At 45.5% G+C, this 26,219-nt stretch overlaps 1 protein-coding gene across 9 annotated transcripts in view; it reads left to right on the forward strand.

The window, feature by feature from the left end:
* The window catches only part of ARAP1 (ArfGAP with RhoGAP domain, ankyrin repeat and PH domain 1), a 768,097-nt gene extending 750,612 nt beyond the window's left edge, over positions 1–17,485 (forward strand). For 3 of the 9 annotated variants that reach the window (XM_086933788.1, XM_086933790.1, XM_086933789.1), the window contains 4 exons: positions 1,246–1,309; positions 5,283–5,438; positions 9,445–9,482; positions 16,455–17,485. In XM_086933788.1, coding sequence (XP_086789914.1) covers positions 1,246–1,309; positions 5,283–5,438; positions 9,445–9,462 — 238 coding nt within the window. In that variant the 3' untranslated portion in view covers positions 9,463–9,482; positions 16,455–17,485. The remainder of the gene's footprint in view (positions 1–1,245; positions 1,310–5,282; positions 5,439–9,444; positions 9,483–16,454) is intronic. The other 6 variants (XM_086933791.1, XM_086933792.1, XM_086933793.1 and 3 more) reach the window with 2 other exon arrangements.
* Positions 17,486–26,219: the final 8,734 nt, after the last annotated feature.

Raw genomic sequence — 26,219 nt, forward strand, 5'->3', positions numbered from 1 at the left:
CCCCTTCCATGCTGGTGACGAACCACAGCCGTCATGCACTACGGTGCTCGTGTGCTGATGACGGCTGGGGTTCGTCATGGCCCGCCCGTGTTCGGCCGGCGGCCGCACACGGGAAAAAAAGCGGCCGCATCGAAGGGGTTAACTCCACATCTATTTACCTTGAATGTATATTTTCAGCCTGTCATCCTTCTGAGGTCGATAAAATGAGTACCATCTATTTGGGTAACAAAAAACATCTGTTATTCAACGCCAAGATGTCCTTCTGGATGAACATGCTATTTACAAATACACATTATGATTAGGACTCCCTGTTTTCCGTTTTTACTGATTTTTACACACAAATACAGACAGAAAACATTTATTTTCTTGTCTGTATTTATTTTTAAATGTGGATAAAAACGGAAATTGGGTTGCTTTTTGACCAATTCTAAATACTGTCTGCCATGACTGCGCCACCCATAGCTGTGTGAATTGATAGGTAAGGGGATTAAAAAAGAAAGGAATTTTAGTAAAGAGGCTTTAACACCAGTAGAAATGCACAAGGTTGTTACTGAAATGTGCGTATTTTCATATAAGTGCATTAATGTATCTTCTGCTGGTGTTCATCTGGCAGGGATTCAAGCATGAGTGCATATTTGGCGGTTAAATAAATGTGGAAATATACTAATTTCAGCTTACTTTTTCCACAAAACCCTAAATTAATTTTGGGTAAATACAGATAAAATTAACAAAAAATAAATATGGAGAAATACAGACGGAAATGTCAAAAAAATAAATACCATATAACCGGAAGCCCGAATTATGATATACAAAGTTATGTGTGGAATTAGGTATTGAAAATGTATAGAAACTAGGTGTTGATATTTTGCCCTCGATATTGTGAGCCATTGATATTTCGGATTCGATATTCCCAGACTACACCTCTGGCTGCCCGCAGCATCATGCACTGCACACGCCGAGCGGTGTTCAGCCTGTTCCTGCTTGCTTCAGACCCTGCGGTTCGCCTGCTCCGCAGTCCCACGGGGCCCGGGGCTCGCCCGCTCCTTTCAGATGCATGAACAGCGTCCATGTTCGACAAGATAAGGCCGCAGCGCGGGATGTTTCCTGACCGGTCCGTGTTTCACACACGTGTCTGGGGACTTCCGGCTCTTTGGCTGCATTTCCCGCCCGCTCGCGCCTCACGCTCGCGATGCCTCTGGCGCGCGCCTGCCTCCCTGTCTGACGTCACCTCTCTGCTCTTCACAGGTACCTGTGCTGTGACACCCAGCAGGAGATGAGGGAATGGTTCGCCACCTTCTTACATGTGCAGGTATGTATGCATCTCAAAGACACACAAGCGTTGAATACTGTCGGACATTTACATATAGAGACTGTGCAACAGAGAGCATGCATGCAATTGATTGTTCAAGAAATCACAAACAAGCACGAGGTAGTGCAAGAATCGCAGAATATACTAGTGCACCATTGTGAGCGGACATCGAGTGAAACACAATTTTGTAGAATTTAACCACCGCATCTTAAACACTCTACACATACTTCATCTGTTTGTTAAATGATACTTCTACACAATGAGGAGCAGGGCCCAAATATCTCGTATTTTGTTATAGTTTAAATCTGTTGCTAAATGCAATAGTATTTAATTCGACTGGGTGCGTTCTTTTTTCTACTTAGGGCCATTGCAAAGCGTGTTACATTATTTTTATGCTAAAACGTTAAAGAACAGAATGTCTGCACCATTTAGTCACTGGGGAGTTCTTTGTGTTTGCTGGTAGTTGTAAATACGTGTTTGTAGGGTTTCCGGGCAGAAAAGTGATGCGCTAAAAGCAAAGAGACTTATTTTGTTTCAGAGTCAAACGAGAATCACGTCTTGGGAGGGGTCATTTTTATGCCGCCCACTACACAGGAAGTCTGTAAATGCAGTGCTTAATTTGCAAAAACCATAGTGCCTTGGCCTAAGGCTTTTCTTAGGATCCCGACGCAGGCCCTGCCTAATGTAGTTAGCTTACTTAACAGATGTCAGAAGTTTAGAAAACCTCATCATCAAACTGTGTTTTACACCAAGTGTCCACCAGAGGGCCCCAGCATGCCAAGAGTTTGCACAGAGGCCGGTTCAAATCAATCACTTTGGTAGACACGTATCTGTGGTGATGCTCAACATGGTGCCTCCTGCTGCTTCAACTAAGGGATGGATGAACTGTTTAAGTCACCCTAGGCACAGCTCCTCTCGATTCTAGTCTCCTCTGCCATTCGAAGCATACAGCCGCCAGTCGGGCACTTCCCTGTCTTCTTATTCGGGGACTTTCCTTCCTCTTCTTAAATGTGTTCCTTTCTTGGATTAATGCTGGTTTACAGTGTTTCTGATTGGATGAGTTCTATCTTTCCACTGTTTACATTCAGTGACCTGCTTTTTTATTTTCGTCAGCACATTAGAGTGCACGTCTTTTCTTGTTAACTCGCCTCTGTGCATGTCTTTTCCTCCCCCATGTGCATGTCTTTTCATCCCCCATGTGCATGTCTTTTCATCCCCCATGTGCATGTCTTTTCCTCCCCCATGTGCATGTCTTTTCCTCCCCCATGTGCATGTCTTTTCCTCCCCATGTACATGTCTTTTCCTCCCCATGTACATGTCTTTTCCTCCCCATGTACATGTCTTTTCCTCCCCATGTGCATGTCTTTTCCTCCCCATGTGCATGTCTTTTTCTCCCCCATGTGCATGTCTTTTCCTCCCCATGTGCATGTCTTTTCCTCCCCCATGTGCATGTCTTTTCCTCCCCCATGTGCATGTCTTTTCCTCCCCCATGTGCATGTCTTTTCCTCCCCAAGTGCATGTCTTTTCCTCCCCATGTGCATGTCTTTTCCTCCCCATGTCCATGTCCTTTCCTCCCCATGTGCATGTCTTTTCCTCCCCATGTGCATGTCTTTTCCTCCCCATGTACATGTCTTTTCCTCCCCATGTCCTCTCCATGTGCATGTCTTTTCCTCTCCATGTGCATGTCTTTTCCTCCCGATGTCCTCCCCATGTGCATGTCTTTTCCTCTCCATGTGCATGTCTTTTCCTCTCCATGTGCATGTCTTTTCCTCTCCATGTGCATGTCTTTTCCTCTCCATGTGCATGTCTTTTCCTCTCCATGTGCATGTCTTTTCCTCTCCATGTGCATGTCTTTTCCTCCCCATGTACATGTCTTTTCCTCCCCATGTCCTCTCCATGTGCATGTCTTTTCCTCCCCATGTCCATGTCTTTTCCTCCCCATGTCCATGTCTTTTCCTCCCCATGTGCATGTCTTTTCCTCCCCATGTGCATGCCTTTTCCTCCCCATGTACATGTCTTTTCCTCCCCATGTCCTCTCCATGTGCATGTCTTTTCCTCTCCATGTGCATGTCTTTTCCTCTCCATGTGCATGTCTTTTCCTCTCCATGTGCATGTCTTTTCCTCCCCATGTGCATGTCTTTTCCTCCCCATGTACATGTCTTTTCCTCCCCATGTCCTCTCCATGTGCATGTCTTTTCCTCTCCATGTGCATGTCTTTTCCTCCCCATGTACATGTCTTTTCCTCCCCATGTACATGTCTTTTCCTCCTCATGTACATGTCTTTTCCTCCTCATGTACATGTCTTTTCCTCCTCATGTACATGTCTTTTCCTCCCCATGTGCATGTCTTTTCCTCCCCATGTGCATGTCTTTTCCTCCCCCATGTGCATGTCTTTTCCTCCCCCATGTGCATGTCTTTTCCTCCCCCATGTGCATGTCTTTTCCTCCCCCTTGTGCATGTATTTTCCTCCCCCATGTGCATGTCTTTTCCTCCCCATGTGCATGTCTTTTCCTCCCCATGTGCATGTCTTTTCCTCCCCATGTGCATGTCTTTTCCTCCCCATGTGCATGTCTTTTCCTCCCCATGTGCATGTCTTTTCCTCCCCATGTGCATGTCTTTTCCTCCCCATGTACATGTCTTTTCCTCCCCATGTCCTCTCCATGTGCATGTCTTTTCCTCCCCATGTCCTCCCCATGTGCATGTCTTTTCCTCTCCATGTGCATGTCTTTTCCTCTCCATGTGCATGTCTTTTCCTCTCCATGTGCATGCCTTTTCCTCCCCATGTGCATGTCTTTTCCTCCCCATGTACATGTCTTTTCCTCCCCATGTCCTCTCCATGTGCATGTCTTTTCCTCTCCATGTGCATGTCTTTTCCTCCCCATGTCCATGTCTTTTCCTCCCCGTGTGCATGTCTTTTCCTCCCCATGTGCATGTCTTTTCCTCCCCATGTGCATGTCTTTTCCTCCCCATGTGCATGTCTTTTCCTCCCCATGTGCATGTCTTTTCCTCCCCATGTACATGTCTTTTCCTCCCCATGTCCTCTCCATGTGCATGTCTTTTCCTCTCCATGTGCATGTCTTTTCCTTCCCCATGTGCATGTCTTTTCCTTCCCCATGTGCATGTCTTTTCCTCCCCATGTGCATGTCTTTTCCTCTCCACGTGCATGTCTTTTCCTCTCCATGTGCATGTCTTTTCCTCCCCATGTGCATGTCTTTTCCTCCCCATGTGCATGTCTTTTCCTTCCCCATGTGCATGTCTTTTCCTCTCCATGTGCATGTCTTTTCCTCTCCAAGCCTTTTCTTGCTCTCTCCCCAGTGCTGCTTTCCCCTTTCACCCTGCTCCCCTGCACTCTCTGTGCTGTGCCCCTCCTCCCAGCTTGTTTGCACTGCCTCTGCCAATCCTTGTCCTGCTCGTTTTCCCCCCAGTGAAATGGTTTGGAGGCCTGGCTCGAGTGATAAGTCGTTTTTGTGTATGAGCTCCCACCAGATATACTACATTGTGCAGCATCTAGATTTGAAAATGTAGACAGATACTTGTCCCCAACTAAAGGGGCACGGATGCTGAGGTACAACCTGCAGGCGACGATGAGTCTAGCTGGGGGGTGGGGGATGGGGTCTTGACATTGCCTGAGGAATGTTCCAGAAAGGGTCATGAACCTTTGTGGGAGATTAATTGACTATATTAGCATCTGACTCCTCCCTAGCGCCCCACAGTTTTCAAATAGGAATAACATTCTTGGTTTCAAAGCTCGAGGAAACTTAGATGTTTGAACTTTAGAACCAGAGCGTGCCAGGAAGTGAAGTCACCAGCAGACATGGGGACCCCGCTTTCCTACTCACAGGTTGCACATGGTGCCCTTTCACATGACACTTCTAATCTACTCAGGCTTGCTTAGGTAGGACCTAGGACTTTACCCCAAAGCTACAGTTGCAATCCTATACCTTTTTGTGTTCCTCTTTCCTTGTCTCTCCAGCACGGCGGGAACGTGTGGCCCCTGGAGTCGGCGCAGGTACGGCTGTCGCGGACACACCAGGATTCGAGGTTGGGTAACATCGCTCTCATCCCGTTGCGGGGCAGCGAGAAGCAGATGAGGAACAGCGTGGCCGCTTTCACTTCTGACCCGCTCGCTGTGAGTGCCAGCCAATCACCATTGAGATGGGAGGGGTGGGGTGGGAAGCATTCACCAGGCACGCAACCATGTATGCGCATCCCATTGAGTTAAGATCAATATTGACAGTTTCTAGGGAATGCCACTAAAACAGGGCTACCAGTTGCCCCCAGAAGCATGAGACGCACTCGGATCCTCAGTGCCTGGAGTGGGGATGGAATGTAAGAGGATTTAGGGATCCACAGACAGGATCCTGCAGATGGCTCAAGATTGCTGCCCCACAATTTGGTACTACTTTTCCTGCACAAACCTCTCCACACTCGTTCATTCTACAGATTATCAGCGTTGTCGGCCATTCGGACAACACACCTAATCAGTGATGTGTGTTAGGGCAGTACGCTTCTGGAATAAACCAAAAAATTAGAGCCTTTACCTGTTTGTATGCTCTGGTGTAGAAGTGTGGAGGTTTCTGTGCATTCCTTCTCACTGAGGGACACATTTTTCAGAGTTGCGCCACCCTTGTGCCACGCAGAGGGGCACAAGAGTGATGTAACTCTTAAGTTAAATTTATCAAGTCACACAAGGCCACCTTGTGTGGCCCTGAGTGTCTTTATAAATTTGGAGTAATGCAACGCAATGCAAATCACTGTGCTGCGTTACTGTGCCCTTAGAAGGCGTTCCAGGAGTAGAGTGTGGGTGTTCCCACTCAACCATCCATGGATTTTGGTGCAATCCCGGATCTACCATGACCGGTAGACCATGCATCATAATGTGACACCTTCCCAGGTGAGTCACAACGAGACATTAATTTTTGATGAATACGCCCTTGTGTTCTTATGGCTCACCATTGATAGTGTGTTGCAGGTGTGAAATATTACAATAAAAATGAGTGCACTGCAGGAGAGACAAAAAGGTGATGGAGTGTGAAGGAATAGATGAGGGCTGACAAGTCTATCTGCATATTCATAATTAAAAATCACATCAAATACGTGATGAATGTTTGCGGGTCAACCCAACTTCGTTCTCACCCATCTAGACTAAATACTGTACTCGTTTATGCAACATTAACAGGAAGATGATACATTATTATGATGGTGGAGGGGCTGGTATTGGCAGTGTTGAATCAGAAGCGAAGCCAGGAAAAGGGTGTCCAGTAAAGGTTCATGGAGACTTTGATCAATGCAAGATTTTCAACATTGCTACTGACTACTGAAGGGAGGTCCACATGGATTTGTTGATTGAAAACTTATTTTATGTAAATATCCTGAAACTGTGACATGGAACAGCCTTCCTGGACATAGGTTGGACACTCCTTGGCTAGCTAGACACAGAAAGAAAAAGTAGGAGGTAACCTGAGGAATGGAAAAAATAGAAAAAGGATGGTAGACAAGTGGAGAACAAACAGTTGGAAGGTGACATCGCATACCACTTACAAATGCATTTTTCCATGAATATAATTTTCAGAAACATGTACAGTATTCCTAGTGCAGTCTTTCGGAACCTATGATTTTTATAAATGTACATATGAGATGTATGATAGATGCAGCACACCTCATGGGTACCTTAAATGATGCTGCCGAGTTCACTAGTGGCACAGAGCTCTACAGCGGAAGGTGCGGTGTGGATTGATGTGACATTAGACGTATGCACTTCTGCTTGTAAGAACCTGGGCCATTCAGGTCAGCTACATAAATACAAACCCATCAGCCTCTCCAATATTTTTGGATGTTTCCTATTTATATTTTAGCATGTTGGGATTTTTTCACTTTCTTCATGATGTACCACTTTTTCCAATCCTTTTCATTTTCATATTAAAAAAACACCTTTTTGTTTTTAAATGTTAGCTAGTGCTACTTTGCGTACACACGAAGGTTGCATGACCGGAAGGCAATGCTGTGTGTAAATAGCGGCACCATTCTTTCCTTCTGCACTATCTTGGTAGGTAGTGTGTGTGTGTGCCGATAGTCAAGTAGGTGTTTTCTGACCAAATGCTGGTCAATTGGTGATCATTTAATTAGACGAAACAAGCACATTTGTGCTTGGGTCAAAGTGGCCATTCTGACTCCTCTTCTGTCTGTGTCCCTCCCTCTAGCCTCTGTCACTGTGGGCTCTTTCTGGGATACAACACCTTGTGGGCGCTGCTTCTTTCCTAGCTTTATCACTGGGTGATCGCTTATTCTGGTCTGATCATGGGACTCCAGACCTTCAATTGAATTGATTGCATTTTGGCATCCGAATGAATGATTTTGCAGTGGTGGCAGGAGGAGAAATATCACAATGTATAGCAAAGACATGGCAGGTCTTTCACTGATAGCCAACTCATAGTGACTGACTACATTATGTCAAATCAAGAGAGGGAAACGGAGGTCGTGACTCACCCTCCTCATATACAGTGTCACAATCAAGAGAGAGTCAACCTTGAGACATCTAGGGTGGGCCACTGCATATACGGGAAAAACCTTTTTCTTAAAGGAACTCTCACTCACTGAATGTTATCCGGAGGGTCAGGGCATGCTGCGACCTCTGTTCTTACAAGGGAACACCTTTAAGGGAAAAGTTTCTGGGATCTATATAAGGTAATCTTTAAAATTGCCTAGGTGGTGCCCAAATCAGTATTTATTCATGGGTCCATCTGACAAGGTTAAAAGGTGGGGAAAATTGGCTAGTAGGAGTTACTATCACTCCTTGGCTTTTAAGTGTGATCAGCTAGTTTCTGCCCTGTATGCCAATTCAGTGGCCTTCATCAGGATCAGTATGCCCGACTACATCTCACCGCTCTGTGAGCCATCCAGCAATCAGAAAGGGAAATTCAGCAACTAGCATCATTGTGGCAATCTAACATCACAAACTTAACATCCCTGCCACCACTGTTCACTTTTTATTTGACGGAACACAATGATTTTACTGCCTTGTGAATAAGCAAATCATGAAATACCTCTCTCGGTTGTCTTTTCCTTTTCTTCGGTGAACGTCTTTCCCTGGGATCCTGGTGTTTTCAATCTAAATGTGTTTTTTGTCTTTGAAGACGCTCTGCCAGATTAGATGCAACAGGCAAGCGTTCCAAGTCCCAGAGGCATCTTCAGATGGCATCGGATTGTACCTGATGAAGGAGTCTTCGAGACTTTGAAGTGTCATACCTTACAGCAGTGTATATCCAAATATATGTGTTGTGGCTGCACTCCAGTGAATCCGCATCAGTGGTAATCAGGCGTGGCTTCCAATACACTTTTGGAATCCGCGCACGGGATAAGTTCCCTTGTAGAAAATGCCGCCACTCAACAGGTTCAGAGGCTTTATGGTATGAAAATTTACTATGCCCCTCTGACGAGCTGCAGGTATCACATACTGTGTCTCGGTAGTGAGATGGATGCACAATCTGAGGATGTGCATTACCTTGCGAATAGTTGCATTGACCATAGTGAAATGGGGCTTGAGAATTTGGTCCATCAAATCAAGTACCAGATCCAATTGTATGTCACATATTAGATGCAAAAAATTGACTGCAAGGCCCACAGTACCACAGGAGACACGAAGGAGTGGATTGGTTATGAAAGGCGAGACACACATTTGAAAGTCACTGATGCCGGTTTGTTGGAGTTCACCCACAATATAAATTATTTACCGTCTTAGGATACCATTTTTCCCTAGTCGGTAAATAACAGTTTGGAAGGCTGTGGGCTTTGGGTTTCTGTTTTGGACAACACAGCACCACAACTTCTCACACTCCCTCAGTACGGTTCCCAGAGTACAGGAAGTGCCATGAGCACCCACCTTGTGTGGAGTAACAAAGTCCACATTGCCACACCTGTGAGTTCTAAGTCCCGGCTTCCCATGGACCGCCCAGAGGGTACAAATATAGGGTGTGGAGAGAATGCATTGACATTTTCCATGCCCGATCCTTTGGCATTTAAGTCTGCTGGCAGGGCGGCTTCTTCACAAAAAAATCGAAAAAAATAAGTACCTTGTGTATCCTGAAGTGAAAATAAACAAACTAATACACATTGTACCTGTGTCTTTATTTCCACAGTTCCTCAGAGATGTCTGAAAGCGAGGCCTAGGTGGCAGGTAATGCAACCCATTTACAAAATGCGTGGGCACGTTTGTGGGGAACTGGGTCATTATCAAATGTTATTTATGTGCAGGGTTGGGCGTTACCTTTCAGTTACTTCAAAGCGCTAGAGGAAGGTCATATGCAATTAGGGGTTTGGGGGGGGGGGGGGCTGGAATCCAATCTGATAAAGTGACTGTCCATATTGTATAACTAGCTGTACCCGGCCACGCGTTGCTGTGGCTCAGTCTGGTTAAATGGAAGAGAAAGAAAAGAGTAAGCGAACCAACTCTTCCCCCCCCCTCCTTCCACCCACTTCCCAGTCTGCCATCCTGACACCAACTGTCCATCCTAATATATATAGTTTATTTTCTCTATGCGTCCTTTATTATTGTTGCAAAGTAAACCAACTCTTCCCCCCCTTTCAAAGCAATCTGTGAATAACTTTCGTAGATTTGAGATTTTCTAAAAAAATAAAACATACATTTTTATGTGTCTGGAGTCGAATACGCGTGTGTCCAATACTTCCCGGTCTGCCATCCTGACACCAACTGTCCATCCTAATATATGTAGACTCTTGTCTCTATGCCTCCTTTCTTAATGTTGGAAAGTGAACCAACTCCTCCCCCCCCCTCCCTCCTGCCATCCTGACACCAAATGTCCACTCTAATATATGTAGACTATTGTCTGTATGCGTCCCTTTTATTTTTTGCGCAGCAAACAAATCGATAGGGTCTTTTCGGCCTTTCTAATAAAAACACGCTCGTATTGGACACGCACGTATTCAAATCCAATGTTGTGTATATGTAACCACGCGCATAATCAAAACCAACGTTGTGTCAAAATTTCAAAGAAATCGGTGAATCACTTTCTGAGATTTAACTGTATGTGTGTGTTTTGTGTGTGTGTGTGCGCTTAATCGAATCCAACGATGGGTCAAAATGTCAAAACAATTGGTGAAGAACGTTCTGAGATTTGAGATTTTGAACAAACAAACATTTACATTTTTATTTATGTAGATTAGAACTTCCTGCACGCCTAGTAATAGACAAAGGCTTCCAGTTTCAACTGTTTTTAGAAAGGTGATCCAACCACAATGTAACAGATTTCCAGCCATTCACAGCTTCTTCCAGGAATTCAGAGACATTCAGCTAGAAACAGTGGCAAATGTTAAGCTGTGTTATATTAATTAATATATGTTGCTTTTGCTTACCACTTATGTGGCCTCATGGTGACGTGGACATTGACATGACGTGGGATGCGAGTTTTTAAGGTCGGTTTATTGCATGAGCCGGTTTACATATGTTTACGGATTGGCCAATGATTGGCGCAACAATGAATTGACTGGGGAGAGTTTGACACAGAATGCCCCAGTTAAGAAGGAAAGGCCCATTCCTCCAGGTCCTGTTCCATTAAGTCAAAGAATAAATGCACTAATTCCAGTTTGTGGCTCCCATGTTTGTGAGGTATACTGTCTACAGACACCAACCTGCAGAGGTTTCTGCACAGAGAGGTTGCAGTAGTAGTGGTTTGGCTAGAGCTGCGGTCCGGGACAGAAGACTGTTAGAGGTCACTCGGGAAACTTACACTCTAAAACTCCCGAAAATTGAACAAGTTAGACTTGCTTTCTAATTGAATCACGCAGAGACTAGGGGTCGCAATCAAGATTTACTGGCAAAGTTTTGCGAAGGTGAGAAACTTGACAACTTCATGAATTTGCATAGTTTTTCAGCTTTGCAAATTTTTCCTTGCTGGTAAAATGTTTACGGATGGATCATTGTAGACAATTCTCATGTAAAAAAAAAAGTTGTGTTTGTATGGTTTTTACTCAGAAATTCTATTTTTCTTTGTATTTTTAATTGCTTAATTTTTTTTAAAACCTCCATTTTATGAAGCTGGCGAAGTTAAAAAGAAAAATCTTGAAACTGGCAAAGTTAAACTTTCCAGCCCATTTTGGAGGGCCAGTGTGAGCACCACTGTCCACGTGCCTTGGTCTCCTTCTCTTTAAAGGGGCATCCAGTGTGAAAACAATAAACTCACTTCTCTTTATCCAGACCTGCATATCTAACAATCCCCTACAGTCCACCCTAGAATCTTCCTTTGTTTAATGATGTCTGCCTGGGGCTTGGGACCTGTTGTTGCATCATAGAAGAGAGAAGAGTCCAGCCGGTGGCAGTGGCTGACTCTATCCGCTCACGCTGTGTGTCCTGTGTGTGTTACACTGCGAGCGCTGACTTTTAATAGCGTTTTAAAACTTTGGCGAATGCTGCTAATTTTATGCCTGTGTAATACTGTGTCAGCTTTTTAAACAGCGCCTCACCTGAAATCACTCTGCTTACTTTAACACTCCCGCCGCGTCCAGCTTGGGCGTTTGTTGCGGAGGGTGGAGGAGGAGCCCAGCACTTCCGGGCGAAGGTTTGCTAGTTCAGCGCTCTAGTCCCGCTGTACTGCAAGAGTGTATAAATTCTTCATTTCTGCACACTCGCGTGGTGGAGAAGAGTCCAGCCGGTGGCAGTGGCTGACTCTATCCGCTCACGCTGTGTGTCCTGTGTGTGTTACACTGCGAGCGCTGACTTTTAATAGCGTTTTAAAACTTTGGCGAATGCTGCTAATTTAATGCCTGTGTAATACTGTGTCAGCTTTTTAAACAGCGCCTCACCTGAAATCACTCTGCTTACTTTAACACTCCCGCCCCGGTCCGCCGCGTCCAGCTTGGGCGTTTGTTGCGGAGGGTGGAGGAGGAGCCCAGCACTTCCGGGCGAAGGTTTGCTAGTTCAGCGCTCTAGTCGCCCCTAGGTCGCCTATAAATGTGCGTAGGTCCGCGTCCGCGCAGCGGGCGCGCCGGAAGCGCGCCGAAGTCGAGCCTAAGTCCAGCCCGTCTGCGCCCGTCCGCGCCAGGACGGGTCGCGGGGCCAGGACTCCTTGCCACCCTTATCCCTCACCGCTGCGATATGATAGGCAGGTACTGCTAGATTTATGCCCTGATGTCCCCCTCCAATGTAAACACAATATGGAGGCGCTCTCCTTGCATAGTTGCCCTTCATGCTCATTTACGCCGACTATGCTACCTACTAAGAATCCTATCACTAGACAGATTAAGGCTGGCCTGATCAATTGCCGCTCACTTAGCAAACACAGCACTCAAATACATCACCTACTTGAGGATGATGGACTCGATATCCTGTTTTTAACCGAGACGTGGTTAGGTGAATTTTCTGACCCTGACATCATAGAGGCTATGCCTCCTGGCTACTCCCTCTCCAGAATAGACAGAAAGGATGGAAGGGGAGGAGGAATTGCTATAGCCATCAGATCTCCAATAGTCTGCTCTCTATCCCCCATCATAATTGACCACTGTGAAGCTGGCTCTTTTACTATAGTCATTGGCCCTCAACTTTCTCTGTCAGGCATTCTTGTATACAGGCCTCCTGGCAGACTGTATGATTTTACAACCAGCCTGACAGAAGCCACAGCACACTTAGCAATCAGGAAAAGTAGACTAATCGTGCTTGGTGATATGAACGTCCACTTTGACGATCCCCTCGACACCGAAGCTAAGGACATCAGGTCTGAACTTCAATCTCTACAGCTTGACCTTATCAACAGCGAACCCACTCACAGACTGGGCCATCTCCTAGACCCAATCTTTATGAATGGTTCTGGAGTACATGCCAATTCCCCTATTCCGGTCCCTTGGACTGATCACTTTATCATCCCATTCATCATCCAATTATCCGATTCTGATCCTAAACCAGTCTGCAATCATCGCTATTTACGACGGAACTGGAAAAACTTCTCTCATGAGACTTTTAATAAGATACTTGATACAGGAGGTTCCTTGGGAGGCACAGACTGCGAAACAGCCTACAGTCTCTTGCAGAATCACATTTTAAAGGCCCTAGACACCACCGCTCCCATTAGGAAAATGAAAAACCCTAACTATGCGAGAAAATCTAGTCCTTGGTACACGCCTGAACTTCAGGCTCTTAAATCGGCTTGTAAGAAATTGGAGCGTGAATGGCGCACCAACTTCTGTCCTGCAACTAAAACACAGTACAAAAATGCACAAAAACAATACTATAAAATAATCCGCTCCTCCAAAGCTCTCCACTATAAAACTCGCATAGGGGAGGCGGAGAACTCCTCTAAAGAGCTTTACAAAATTTTTAAAGAAATATCGGTGCTTACTACCGACAATCAATCCTGTAATGACTCGGTTGAAACCTGCAATAAAATAGCTCAGTATTTCTCCGGAAAAATCACCAACATTTATGCCCACTTCTCTGAACAGATGACCTCTGGTCACGATTTTAAGGAAAGCTTAGAAACTGATCCTACAATGCAAAATCTCCAACACTTTTCTGTACCTCCCACGGAAACGCTTATAAATATATGTAAAAGCGTTAAATCAGGTTCCCCTCGGGACCCAGCCCCACCTAAAGTGCTAACCATTAGCCTACAAGTACTGGAACCCCATTTCAGGCATGTCATTCAATTATCCTTTTCCTTGGCCTGTCTTCCGGAAGATTGGAAAAAAGCGATAGTATTGCCTATTAAAAAGAAACCTAACATCAGTCAGGATACCTTAGAAAATCTCCGACCTATCTCCCTCCTCCCCTATCTCGCGAAAGTGGCCGAGAAAATTGCAAACAAACAACTGATGGTCCACCTAGAATCCAACCACTCCCTACATGGATCCCAATCTGGTTTCAGAACGAACTACTCCACGGAGACAGCTCTCCTAAGAGCGACTGAAACTCTTCGGGCAGGAGCAGATGAGGGTCACACAATGGCACTCATCATGCTGGACCTCAGCGCTGCGTTTGACACTGTAGCACACTCCATCTTGCTACAGTGTCTAAACAAAGCTGGGGTCACCAAGACAGCACTAGGTTGGCTTAAAGCTTTCCTTTTGGGCCGCAGCTTTCAGGTCCAAAGAGGCTCATTCCTCTCAGACAGCATTGCTCTTGAACAGGGGGTGCCTCAGGGCTCTGCCCTGAGCCCTACCCTGTTCAATCTGTATATGGCCCCTCTGGCAGATGTTGTACAATCGTATGGCATAAAATTAGTATCTTACGCCGACGATACCCAACTGCTCATCTCGCTATCCCAAGCTCCTACTTTAGCTGCAACCAACTTCAAGAACTGCATGCAGGAGCTGGCAGGGTGGATGAGCCAACACTGCCTAAAACTTAACGGCTCCAAAACAGAGGTTCTCGTGATAGGTGGTAGCGATACCAGCTGGACTCAGGATTGGTGGCCCTCCTGTCTAGGACCTTTACCTACCCCTGCCAAGGAAGCCAAGAACTTGGGGGTTTGGGTTGATCCCAAACTCTCCTTTGACAGTCACGTCCACAAAGGGGTAGGGAAGTGCTTCGGGGTGCTAAAAACCTTAAACCGCACTCTAGACCTTCTTCCGCTAGAGGCCAGACGCACCTTGACCCAAGCACTAGTCACTTCCCGTATAGATTACGGAAATGTGCTTCTTTTAGGGACAACTGAAAAGAACAAGAAAAAGCTTCAAGTCCTACAAAATACGGCAGCACGGTTAGTCCTTAAATTACCAAAAAGAGCTCCCTCTAAACCCACCTTGGATGCTCTTCATTGGCTTCCCATAAAAAAAAGGATCCTCTTCAAAGCATTGTTCATATGCTACAGGATCAACTCCATGAAAGCCCCTGAATATCTCAAAGACTTAGCCATACCCTATGAGCCTAATAGAACACTTCGCTCTATGGGAACTGGTCTCCTTAAGATTCCTCGCATAAAGAAGGCCAGGATGGGAGGACGCTCCTTCCGCGTGCTGGCGGCTAAAAATTGGAATGCCCTTCCCATGAACATCAGACTAGCTGAAACAGAAACTATTTTTAGAAAAGTCTTAAAAACCTACCTGTACACCCTATAACTTCTGCCTCTGCATCCTGCTACTCTCTCCACAGCGCGGGGACACGCCGGGATGGCGTCACCAGGCGCTTTATAAGCTCTTTTATTATTATTATTATAACACTGGACAGCCTTTTTAAAGCTGGTGGTTCACTGAGATAGGCCAAGAACTGGCTCCTCATTTGGTACTTTGCGTATTTACAGTGTCTGTCTTTATCGTATTACAAAAAGGGATTCTAGGGATCTAATCGACACAATGTAGTTCTTGCTCTTGAGGGTAGCTACAAGGGTACAGAGTTCCTTTTAGTAGTGTGAGGGAGACCAGCAGTAGAAAGTCACCAAGAGCAGGTGAGTTTCTGAGGTGAGGCCTTTCCATATATTTCCAAATATTTGGCGGCCAGGTGCTCATATACGTTTAATGGAATTACACACATTGGAGTGCAAAATATTAATGTGACTCCACTTGCTAGGCTGATTTAGTTGACCATACCTCTGTATCAGTACTCTACTAATTACATATCAGTAGTTTGGCACTTGCGGAATTCTGAAGGGACCTCAAGACTTGGCTGTTTCGCCTGAGCTGTCCTGGACCGGCAAGCGCCTAGATACTCCATCGGGTAATTAGCAGTGCTTTATAAATCCTGGTTGATTAATCAGCTTCAATACTATGCCTTTGTGTGGAGGGCAGAGCTAGGATTCTGATATAGCCATAAAGGGGTTCTTTCTAAGACTATAGACAGAAGATGAAAGCCTGCACCTTCACTTGGAGCCCTTGGAAATCTTGGTTAGAGAATGTTTTGGTTGGTAGGTAAAACATGGCGGATATTCTTTGGGAGAGCATGGCTCAAAATTGTGGCACACTCTGAGCCCATAGGGCAGAGTTGCACCAAATGACCAAGTTCATCCATACTTGTAGATTATGATAGATCAGCAGGTAATAGGAGGAATTTACAAGTCTGGTTATGTGCCTTGTTACTAATATTTTTCATAGATGAATCGGCTCTTTTAAGGTTTTACATCACAGTCTGTCAAGATTGTTAGGGTGAATGTTTTGCTTATGTACCATTGCATATAAAGTGATAATCATTGCCTGTTCTTGTTCATAGATTGGTTTTGAGAAGAAGAGGCCGGACGGTTGAAGACCTACATTGGGAAAGGGAGGCCTTCTCTCCCAGCGGTGAGACAGGCCCTCAGACTATGGACCACTACCTAATGTACAGAAACACCGAAAAGAAGATATGATCATGCCCATTGCCGGAGTATCACATGGTCTCGCTTTGCAAGCCTTGAACTATTGGACTACATCAGGGTGGCGTGTTGCACATCCAACACATGTGCTCCTGTGAGGCATCTCTCGGCGGTCCTCATCCGCTACTCACATTTCGGAGTTAAAACTGGAATAAAACCACGTTGTACCAGACACGGAACTCATGTGGCACCAGAAACCTCATGGATCTTTCAATGATGAAGATATCCCAGGATTTCTAAAACTCTAAAACAACTCGAGCAGAGTGTTGTATATTGAATGAAGCAATCTTTGTGTACATAAGCGTACTACCAGTCTCGGATCATGAAGAGTCAAGGAATAGAAACTATAGACAATTTGTTTCTGACTGGATCTCTCATATCGGATAATTCTCTTAGCAGTGTGAAAAGACTTGAGCAGAAAACAAGAGGCAGCCTGGATTCACGATATCCTATTGGTGTGCTTGCATTGGAATTGTACGTTTTTTAAAAGTGCCTCATGTCAGGAGTACAATCACTTTTGTAACTGTTCTGTTTCCACTTTAATCGCGCTCCACTTCCTGCTGCTAAATTCTCCAGACATCTCAAAACTCTTTCAGCAGTTTTTTTTAAATCGGTACCCGAAAACCAGTCAAGGCATTAGAGGCAAGCTGCACGGTCTGCCTTTCTGGAAAATTGAAGGTTGATTTTTGAGGACTTTCCTTCCTTCAGTTCTGATGCACACTGCTATTCAACAAGAATTTTAAAGACTTGGGAATAAGGATTGGCACAGGGACACAAAATGTGACAAATTGTCTTGGACTCCTTTGTGTCCCAGAACCTGTGATTTGTGTCTATTGCTGTACTATACATTTGCAAAGCGTCCTTTTTAAATTGTTTTTACTGTAAAGTACTTCAATGGTCCTGTGGATTTCTACTTATGTGTTGGTTCGAAGAGAGGCCCATTTCTGCTTTTTTAATGTTTTTTTGCAGGTTGTTTGATTGTTGGGTGGTATGAAGGTCAGAGAAGTTCTATCCAGTCCAACTGGGGTCTGGGCAGGGAAGACGCCATCATTCCACGGCTGCTGAAGCCCACCATAGGCAATTAGACTGTGGCTCCCTTGCAGTGGCTTCCAGGACCTGTGGGGATGTGTTGCCTGGCAGGGGACAGTATGACTTTGACTCTCCCAGTCCCAGTGACTTGGGCTCATCAAGTGTTATGAATGGGTCCCTGTTGGCCATCCGTCTTGCCCTGTTGACCGAGGGGCAAACAGTGGCCACAAGAATTGATTGGCTGCCTCAGCATTTCTGCCCTTGCCTGACTTGAGGCCACTTCACTCACCAAAGATATGATGGCCACCCTTCAGGAACAAATAGGCACTTTGGGGTAGTGCGAGCCTGCATAACTATATTTCTATTTCAAGCGCTGATCTCTGATCTGATTATTCACACATATCCATTCTGAGATATTAGTCTTTACAGCCCTTAATCGTTTCATCTGAAATGAAATAGAATACTACATTTGTTTATAAAGGAAAAGACACGGGCTGAAAACATACTATTGCTGTTGCTGTGAACAAAGGCCTCGCGGAGCCAGAAGGGATTTCAATCTGTGAGGCCTTTGCTTTACAAATTAGAATGTTCTAAAAGCCTTAGAGAGCTCCGTAGTGGGTTCTACCGGCAATTAAAGGCCCGCCATCGGGTTCATATGTGGTTTGTGGCGCTGCAGTTTGAAACCGCTCTCTGGGATCCCCTCGGTGCGCAACCCACTGTACCCTCGTTGGTATTGCTTTGTATGCGTGTCACCATTCTCCGCATGTCAAAAAAATATGAAAACTGTCTTCGGTATAGTGGACATCGTCTGCATCCTTTGGGCCTAGCCGTGTTGGTCAACTTACATTGCATTCCGTATTATCCAGTCTTCTGCTGATGGAATGGACTCCATTTCAATTCTGTCCTCGGTGCCACTCCAAGTGTGAGCGCACCGACCAGCATAAAGTCTGCAACTTGTGTCTCTCACCGGAGCACAAGGAGGAAGATTGTGACACTTGTCGATCGTTACGATTGAAAAAAGTCTTTGAGGGACCGGCGGGCTCGACAAAGGGACATACAGCGGCAGAACATTGAACACACCTCGGATATCTTCGAAGAAGATACCAAGCAGGAGGAAAGGATCAGATCTCCGCATCGCTCCTTCGAACCCCCCCAGTCCTCTCTTCTAACGCCAACGAAGCTGCCTCCAACCTCACCCTTTGGTTATCCAACACCGCCGACTCCTTAGCACCACTGAAAAAACGTCAACACAAACTTGACAACAAGAAGGCCTCATGGTTCAACGATGATCTCAAGAAGTCCAAGAAACTATGCCGCTCCCTTGAAAAGGCCTGGAAAAAAGACCCATCCACCAGCAACAAGGACGCCTTCAAAAGTGCCACCCGCACTCACCACCAACTGATCCGAAAAGCCAAGAAAACAGCATTCAAGGATCGACTTGACAACAACGCCCACAACAGCAAGGAACTTTTCAACATCGTCAAGGAATTTTCCAACCCCTCGGCCAACTCCAACGACATCACCCCCTCTCAAACCCTCTGCGATTCCCTAGCCTCTTTTTTCCACAACAAGATTGCTGACATCCACAACAGCTTTGACAACCAACCCGGAAGCCAACCCACCCTACCATCAGCTGACCATCTTCCCCTCGTTAACACCCTTAACGCCTGGAACCCAATCTCCACTGAGGACACCATCCGCCTGATGAATTCCATCCACTCTGGTTCCCCCACAGACCCATGCCCTCACCACATCTTCAACAAAGCAGACTCCATCATAGCACCGCACCTCCGAGACGTCATCAACCGCTCCTTCAATTCCGCTACCTTCCCAGAAGACTGGAAACACGCTGAACTCACCGCCCTTCTGAAAAAACCAACAGCAGACCCCACCGAACTCAAAAACTACCGCCCCATCTCGCTTCTTCCATTCCCGGCCAAAGTCATCGAGAAAGCTGTCAACAACCAGCTCGCCGCCTTCCTCGAAGCCAACAAATCACTCGACCCCTCACAATCTGGCTTCCGAGCAAAACACAGCACTGAGACCGCCCTCATCGCAGCAACAGACGACATTCGAACTCTACTGGACAATGGAGACACAGTCGCCCTCATCCTCCTCGACCTCTCTGCAGCCTTCGACACAGTCTGCCACAGCACCCTTTTACAACGCCTCAGAAACATCGGAATCCAAGGAAAGGCACTGGAATGGATCACCTCGTTCCTCACCGGAAGAACCCAGAGAGTCCGCCTCCCACCATTCAAGTCCGAGGCCTCTGAAATCATCTGCGGCGTACCACAAGGATCCTCACTCAGTCCCACCCTCTTCAACGTATACATGAGCCCCCTCGCGGCCATCGCCCGCCAACACAACCTCAACATCATCTCTTACGCGGATGACACTCAACTGATCCTATCTCTCACCAAGGACCCCAGCACCGCCAAAACTAACTTACACGAAGGAATGAAAGAAGTCGCCGAATGGATGAAACAAAGCCGTCTGAAACTGAATTCAGACAAAACAGAAGTCCTCATCTTAGGTAAATCCCCCTCTACATGGGACGACTCCTGGTGGCCGGAAGCCCTCGGAAATGCACCCACCCCGACAGACCACGCACAGAACCTTGGCGTCATCCTGGATTCTTCACTCTCAATGAACAGACAAGTCAGCGCCGTATCCTCTTCCTGCTTTAACATTCTTCGCATGCTCAGAAAAACATTTCGCTGGATCCCCACCGAAACAAGGAAAACAGTCACCCATGCCCTGGTCACGAGCCGACTGGACTACGGAAACACCCTCTACGCAGGTACCACCGCTAAACTCCAGAAGAAACTACAACGAATCCAAAACGCCTCAGCCAGGCTCATATTAGACATCCCACGCAACGAACACATCTCTGGTCACCTTAAAGACCTCCACTGGCTACCCGTCAATAAGAGGATTACTTTCCGTCTGCTTACCCACGCACACAAATCACTCTACGACATCGGACCAGATTGCCTCAATTCTCGACTGTCCTTCTACACCCCCTCCCGCCAACTTCGCTCTTCCAGCCAAGCCCTCGCCACTGTACCTCGCATCAACAAGACCACCATGGGAGGCAGATCCTTTTCATACCTGGCTGCCAAAACATGGAACTCACTCCCCGCTTACCTTCCCCTCACCCAGAATCACCTAGCGTTCAGAAAACAGCTTAAAACGTGGATTTTTGACAAATAATCCTCCTCCCCTTCCTAAGCGCCTTGAAACCCTCTGGGTATGTAGTGCGCTATATAAATTTTATGACTTGACTTGACTGATCCATGGGATGACTATAATATAGATACCCTCAAGATACAGACTCTGATCCTTACCTAGCAAAACCTTCCCCTCCTGATGATAATACTGCATATCAGGAATTAATTGCTAGGGCAGCCAATTATCACAGCGTGCCTTCACACAAAGAAGCACTAGAGGAAGATTTCCTATTCTAAACCTTAGCAAACGCTCACAAAATAACACAGATGTTGCCTATGTTGAAAGGTATGAGGCATACAAATGATATTTTTAATTGCCCACTTAGAGCACGTATACTAACACCTAGGGTAGACAAAAATATAAACTTCCACCATTTGACCCAGTTTTTATTAGGGGTCAGTTGTCTTTGGATTCCTTGGTGGTCTCTAATGCCTGCAAGGGCAAATTCAAAAACATCCGGAGAGGCACCACCTCCAGATAAAGAATCCAAGCTGATCGAAAACTGATCGAAACGAACTGCTCAATCAGCCAACCATTGGTGTATAGCTAATACGCAAGGTCTATTATCCAGATACAATAGAGCTCACTGGGATGAAATGGAAGAATTATTAAAATATCTCCCAGAATAACACAAAAAAGGGACAAGAAATAGTGCAGGAAGGAAAACATTTCTAATTCCTCTATTGGTGTGCATTAGATGCTGCAGGTATTGCAGCTAGAGGAATCAATACTGGCATTCTGTTAAAGGAGACATGCATGGCTCAGAATTTCTGGTTTCAAACCTTTTACTGAGGAGACTCCAAAACGAACACCTCAGATGTGGCTGCATCTTCATATAAGACACAAACACAATCATCCACCCCCACAGGATTTCTCAAGGATGGTTATAGAGGGAACAATTTAAAGGGAAGTGGTAGAGGTACACTAACATGCACCTCCTAGTCCACTAACAAGCAGTGGCTTGCTAGTACTACCCCCCTCCTCGGCCATGTATCACCTGTCGGGGTAAGATTACAACAGTTTCTTCCCATACGGTAATCAATAACATCAGACAAATGTGGTTTGGATATTATCCAACATGATTATTGCCTGGAGCTTACCAGCAAACCTCCCAATATTCCACCTCGCATTCACAAACTCTCGCCACAACACCAACTGCTCCTCAAACAACAAGCTCTTCTAACAAAAGGAGCTATAGAACCGGTTCCATTACAACATAAAGGATCAGGAGTTTACTCACTTTACTTCCTAATCCCCAAAAATGACGGGTCTCTAAGACCAATCTATACATATTGTCAGAACACTTCCATTTGATTACTCTTCAACAAGTACTTCCACTTCTACAGCAAGGCCACTTTATGTCTACACCAGATTTAAAGGACGCATACTTCCATATTCCTGTACACCCAGCACATCCCACATATCTCAGATTTGTGATAGCAGGAAATCACTATTGGTTCAAAGTACTCAAATTAGCAGTGACTACTGCACCCAGAGTATTTATAACATTTCTGGCAGTAGTAGCAGCTCATTTAAGAAGACAACACATTCATGTCTTTCAATATCTGGAAGATTGGCTCATCAAAGCCAACACATAGCAAAGGTGTCTACAACACACTCGAGCCACCATAAACCTTCATCAATTGGGATTTACAGTCGATGCACAAAAGTCCCATCTTCAACCTTCACAACTGCAACCAGATCTGGGAGCAACAATAAACACTTACACAGTGCTAGCCTCTCCCAGTAGAGCCAGGATTCAAAACTTTCAAACTTTATTACTACAGTTTCAAAACAATCAATACCTAAGAGTCAAAAACGTTCATGCAACTGTTAGGGATGATGGCATCATGCATTGTAATAGTGCCTCGTGCAAGATTATATATGCCCCCACTACAGGAATGCTTAGCACTTCAAATAACAGATCTAGTGTTGGTAGACAGCCGCACTTATCGCTCTCTGCAGTGGTGGAGCACACAAAAGGGCAGCCCTTAATCGACCTAATTCCACAAGTCGTACTAACGGCAGAACGACAGGTTGGGATGTCCATTTTCAGCACTTAACAATTCAGGGTTTATGCAATGACAAGCACAAAAGTCTCCACTTCAATTACTTTGAGCTTCTAGATGTTTATCTAGCACGAAAAGCTTTTTAGACTCACCTTGTAGGGAAAGTTGTATTAGTCTGGACTGACAAAAGGAAAGCTATGTACTATGTACAAACAGGGAGGGCACACTCTGCAGTTGACACACCTCGCTCAGACCATTTGGAGTTGGTCAATACATCACAAAATTCATCTGGCAGAACTTCGTTATGTTAGAGAGATTTGGAAAGCGTGCAATTACCCTGCGGTGTCTTGGCGCTGCCTGAAAGCTGAGCATGCTGAAAATAATGCTTTTAATTGTTAAAAACCAGTTCTTAATCTCCTTCCTAAATACCATCAAAGGAGGAATGGCTCTGATATGTACTGGAAAGCTACTCAATAACTTTGCTGTGCTGAATATGATACTCCTGCTTCCCAATTAGCTTTTTTCATTTTGGAAAATTCTAGATTTTTGGAGTTTTTGGATTGTGAAGATCTATTAGAGATGTACCACCTGAAAGCATTTCTTAGAAATTCCAGACCTGTATTGTAAAGCCCTTTATGCGCAGGGCATTTGGCATTAAATATTGCCCAGCTGCTATTCGGAAGCCAATGTAGCTTTTGGAGTCCCTGGGAGATAGGATGAAATTTAGGCGGCTTCCGGATCATTCTGGCTGCAGCATTTTGCACCAATTGCAGCTGGCTTATGTTCTTTTCTTGCACTTTTAACTAAACACTATTACAATAGTCTAATCTGGAAAGGACTAATGCAGTAATCACATTTTTCCTAAAGTTGTCGGGAATGTATGGCAATATTTTTCTGATCATTCTTAGGATGTAGTAGGCTGAAGATACCACAGACGACAGTTCGGCTCCCAAATTGAGTTTGTCATCAATGATGACTCCCGTATCTTTCGCTTTGGGGACATAAATTAGGGGGTGTTCTGGCCACCAACTAGGAGACCAGATTTGGGAGGGATTCCCAAATATAATGGCCTCTGTTTTTCCTGAATTGAGCAGTGCCTACTCATCCAAGTACGTAAGCTAATGGTTTGTAAAGCGTTCGAATGCCGAGTCGTCTTGGCGCTGGGGTAGCAAATAAATGCAACAAAACCAGGATGGTTCAGGTTCTTACTGTAGAGGGAAGAGCCAGGTTTTCAACTTGCCCCGGACTTGTGACCTCTCCGATTGAAACTTGATGTTCGGAGGTAGCTTGTTCCAGAGCTTAGAAGCTAGATGGGAGAGACATCTGCCTCTAATACTCAAAGAGGGACAAAGGGCTTTTGGGCAGGTCCAGCATAAATGCCCTAACAGAAGTCTAGAAAAAAGAATAATGCTGTTCCTTTAAAGTGAGAGTCAGATAAAGGGCATACGGACCAACCTGACCTGAGTGGTTCAAAGTTGGGAATCCATTTCATTGGATTATAATGCCCTCGCGCACCCCCTTTATCTGACTCTCAGTTCAAAGGAACAGCATTATTCTTTTTTCTAGAGACATCTGCCTCCCCATGTAGCATTCTTGATTTTAGGGACGTTGACCAGTGCTTGCTTAGCTGATCTCAGAGTGTGTCGGGGGTGCACCATTACCATTGAAATAGTTTGTTGGAATCCGTTGGTCCGCCTCCATATGGGCTTTGTGAACCAGACATATTGCCTTAAACTCAATCCGCTCCTTAACTGGAAGCCAGTGGAGGTTCCTAATAGCCCCAAAGATATGATTAAATGTTGGAATATTCAACAAGGTTCGGGCTACATCATTCTGTAGAGATTGCACTTTGGATAGTTGTCGCTTGTCAACCTAGGTAGAGGGTGTTGCAGTAGTATATTCGAGAGAGAATAAATGCTACCACAGTCCTTTCCCTCAGCTCCAGCAGGAGGAAAGGTTAAATCTTCTGCAATATCTTTAAAAGGAAAGTAGCAGGTTGATGTTTCTTGGTTGATCTGCCCAGAGAAGCTGAGCTAATCATCACACACTCATTTTGACCATAAGGACCGGATAGGCCCCTGCCACTGCCAGCCACCACGCTAAATTCCAAATTGGAGGACCATTGCCGAATTTCATAACTTCCGTCTTATCAGTATTTAATTTAGATGATTATGGTGAATCCATTCTGTGTTGTGTTCGAGACAGCTGTGGAATCTAGTTGATCGTGTGTTTTCCGTGGATGAAATAGAAATTATAATTTGGGTATCGTCGGCATATGATCCTAGCGACTAACTTAGCCAACGGAGTCACATAGCCGTTGAACAATATGGGCGAGAGTGCTGATCCCTGTGGAACTCCACATGGGAGATAAATTGATCAGATTTGAGATTGTCCGAGCAGTCACTGCTGACTGCTTCGATACAGTCTCAACATCTTTGTGGACCTTACAGATCGTTATTAGAGGCAGTGTCTACCAGTTGAGTGTCATCAGCATTAGAAGTTCGCTCCAGCTTAAAAAAGTTTAATAAGTGGGATCAGCTTTGCCACATGAACATTGAACAGAGTTGGGCACAACGATGATCCCTGTGGCACCTAGGCATGGGCGGAAAATCCGTTCCGCTCGCGGATTTTGCGGATTTTCGGGAAATCCGCAATCCGCGAGATTTGCGAATTTCCTGCAAAATCCGCAAATCCGCGAGCAGCGGATTTTGCTCGCACTGCTCGCACTGTTCGCGCGAGTTCGCGCCCCGCGAATAAGTGCGAAATTGCAGAAATACGATCTAAGCAAAACTGAAAGTAACTACTTACCAGGTTCAAAAGTTCAGGCACATCATTAGTAGCCATTTCCTGTAGTGCTTCCTGAGGGGCCCCTCCAGAGTTCAGTTGCCAGTTGAAACTATTATGTGACCCTGCTCTGAACCTCAGAATAGTTACACATATGCCACAAAGGTCATGAATTACAGCTAAGGGAGACAAGCAGGAGCCAGGCTGGAAGTTAAAATCCATTAATCAGCCCCTAATTCATTATTGTCAGTTGGGGCAGGGCAGGTGTTGTAACTAATTTTGCAACAATGAAAGCACTTAGCAAGTGCAAAAGATCACTAATCAGGGCGCACTAAGGAAGCAGGTGCCAGCTAAAAAAATATTCTGTGACACATTAATCAGCCCCAAATTAATTCAGGTCACTTGAGGCAGGGAAGGTGTGCTTTGCTTTGCCGAAAATAATGTACACTGGACAACCAGAGGGTGTGGTGATGAAACAGAGGGTGGCATGGGTGGGCCAGAGGGTGGCATGAGTAGTCAGAGAGTGGCAGTGGTGACAGAGAGTGGCAGTGATGAAGAAGAGTGTCC

This window comes from Lissotriton vulgaris, chromosome 8, assembly GCF_964263255.1.
Source record: "Lissotriton vulgaris chromosome 8, aLisVul1.2, whole genome shotgun sequence".
Classification (NCBI taxonomy): Eukaryota; Metazoa; Chordata; class Amphibia; order Caudata; family Salamandridae; genus Lissotriton; species Lissotriton vulgaris.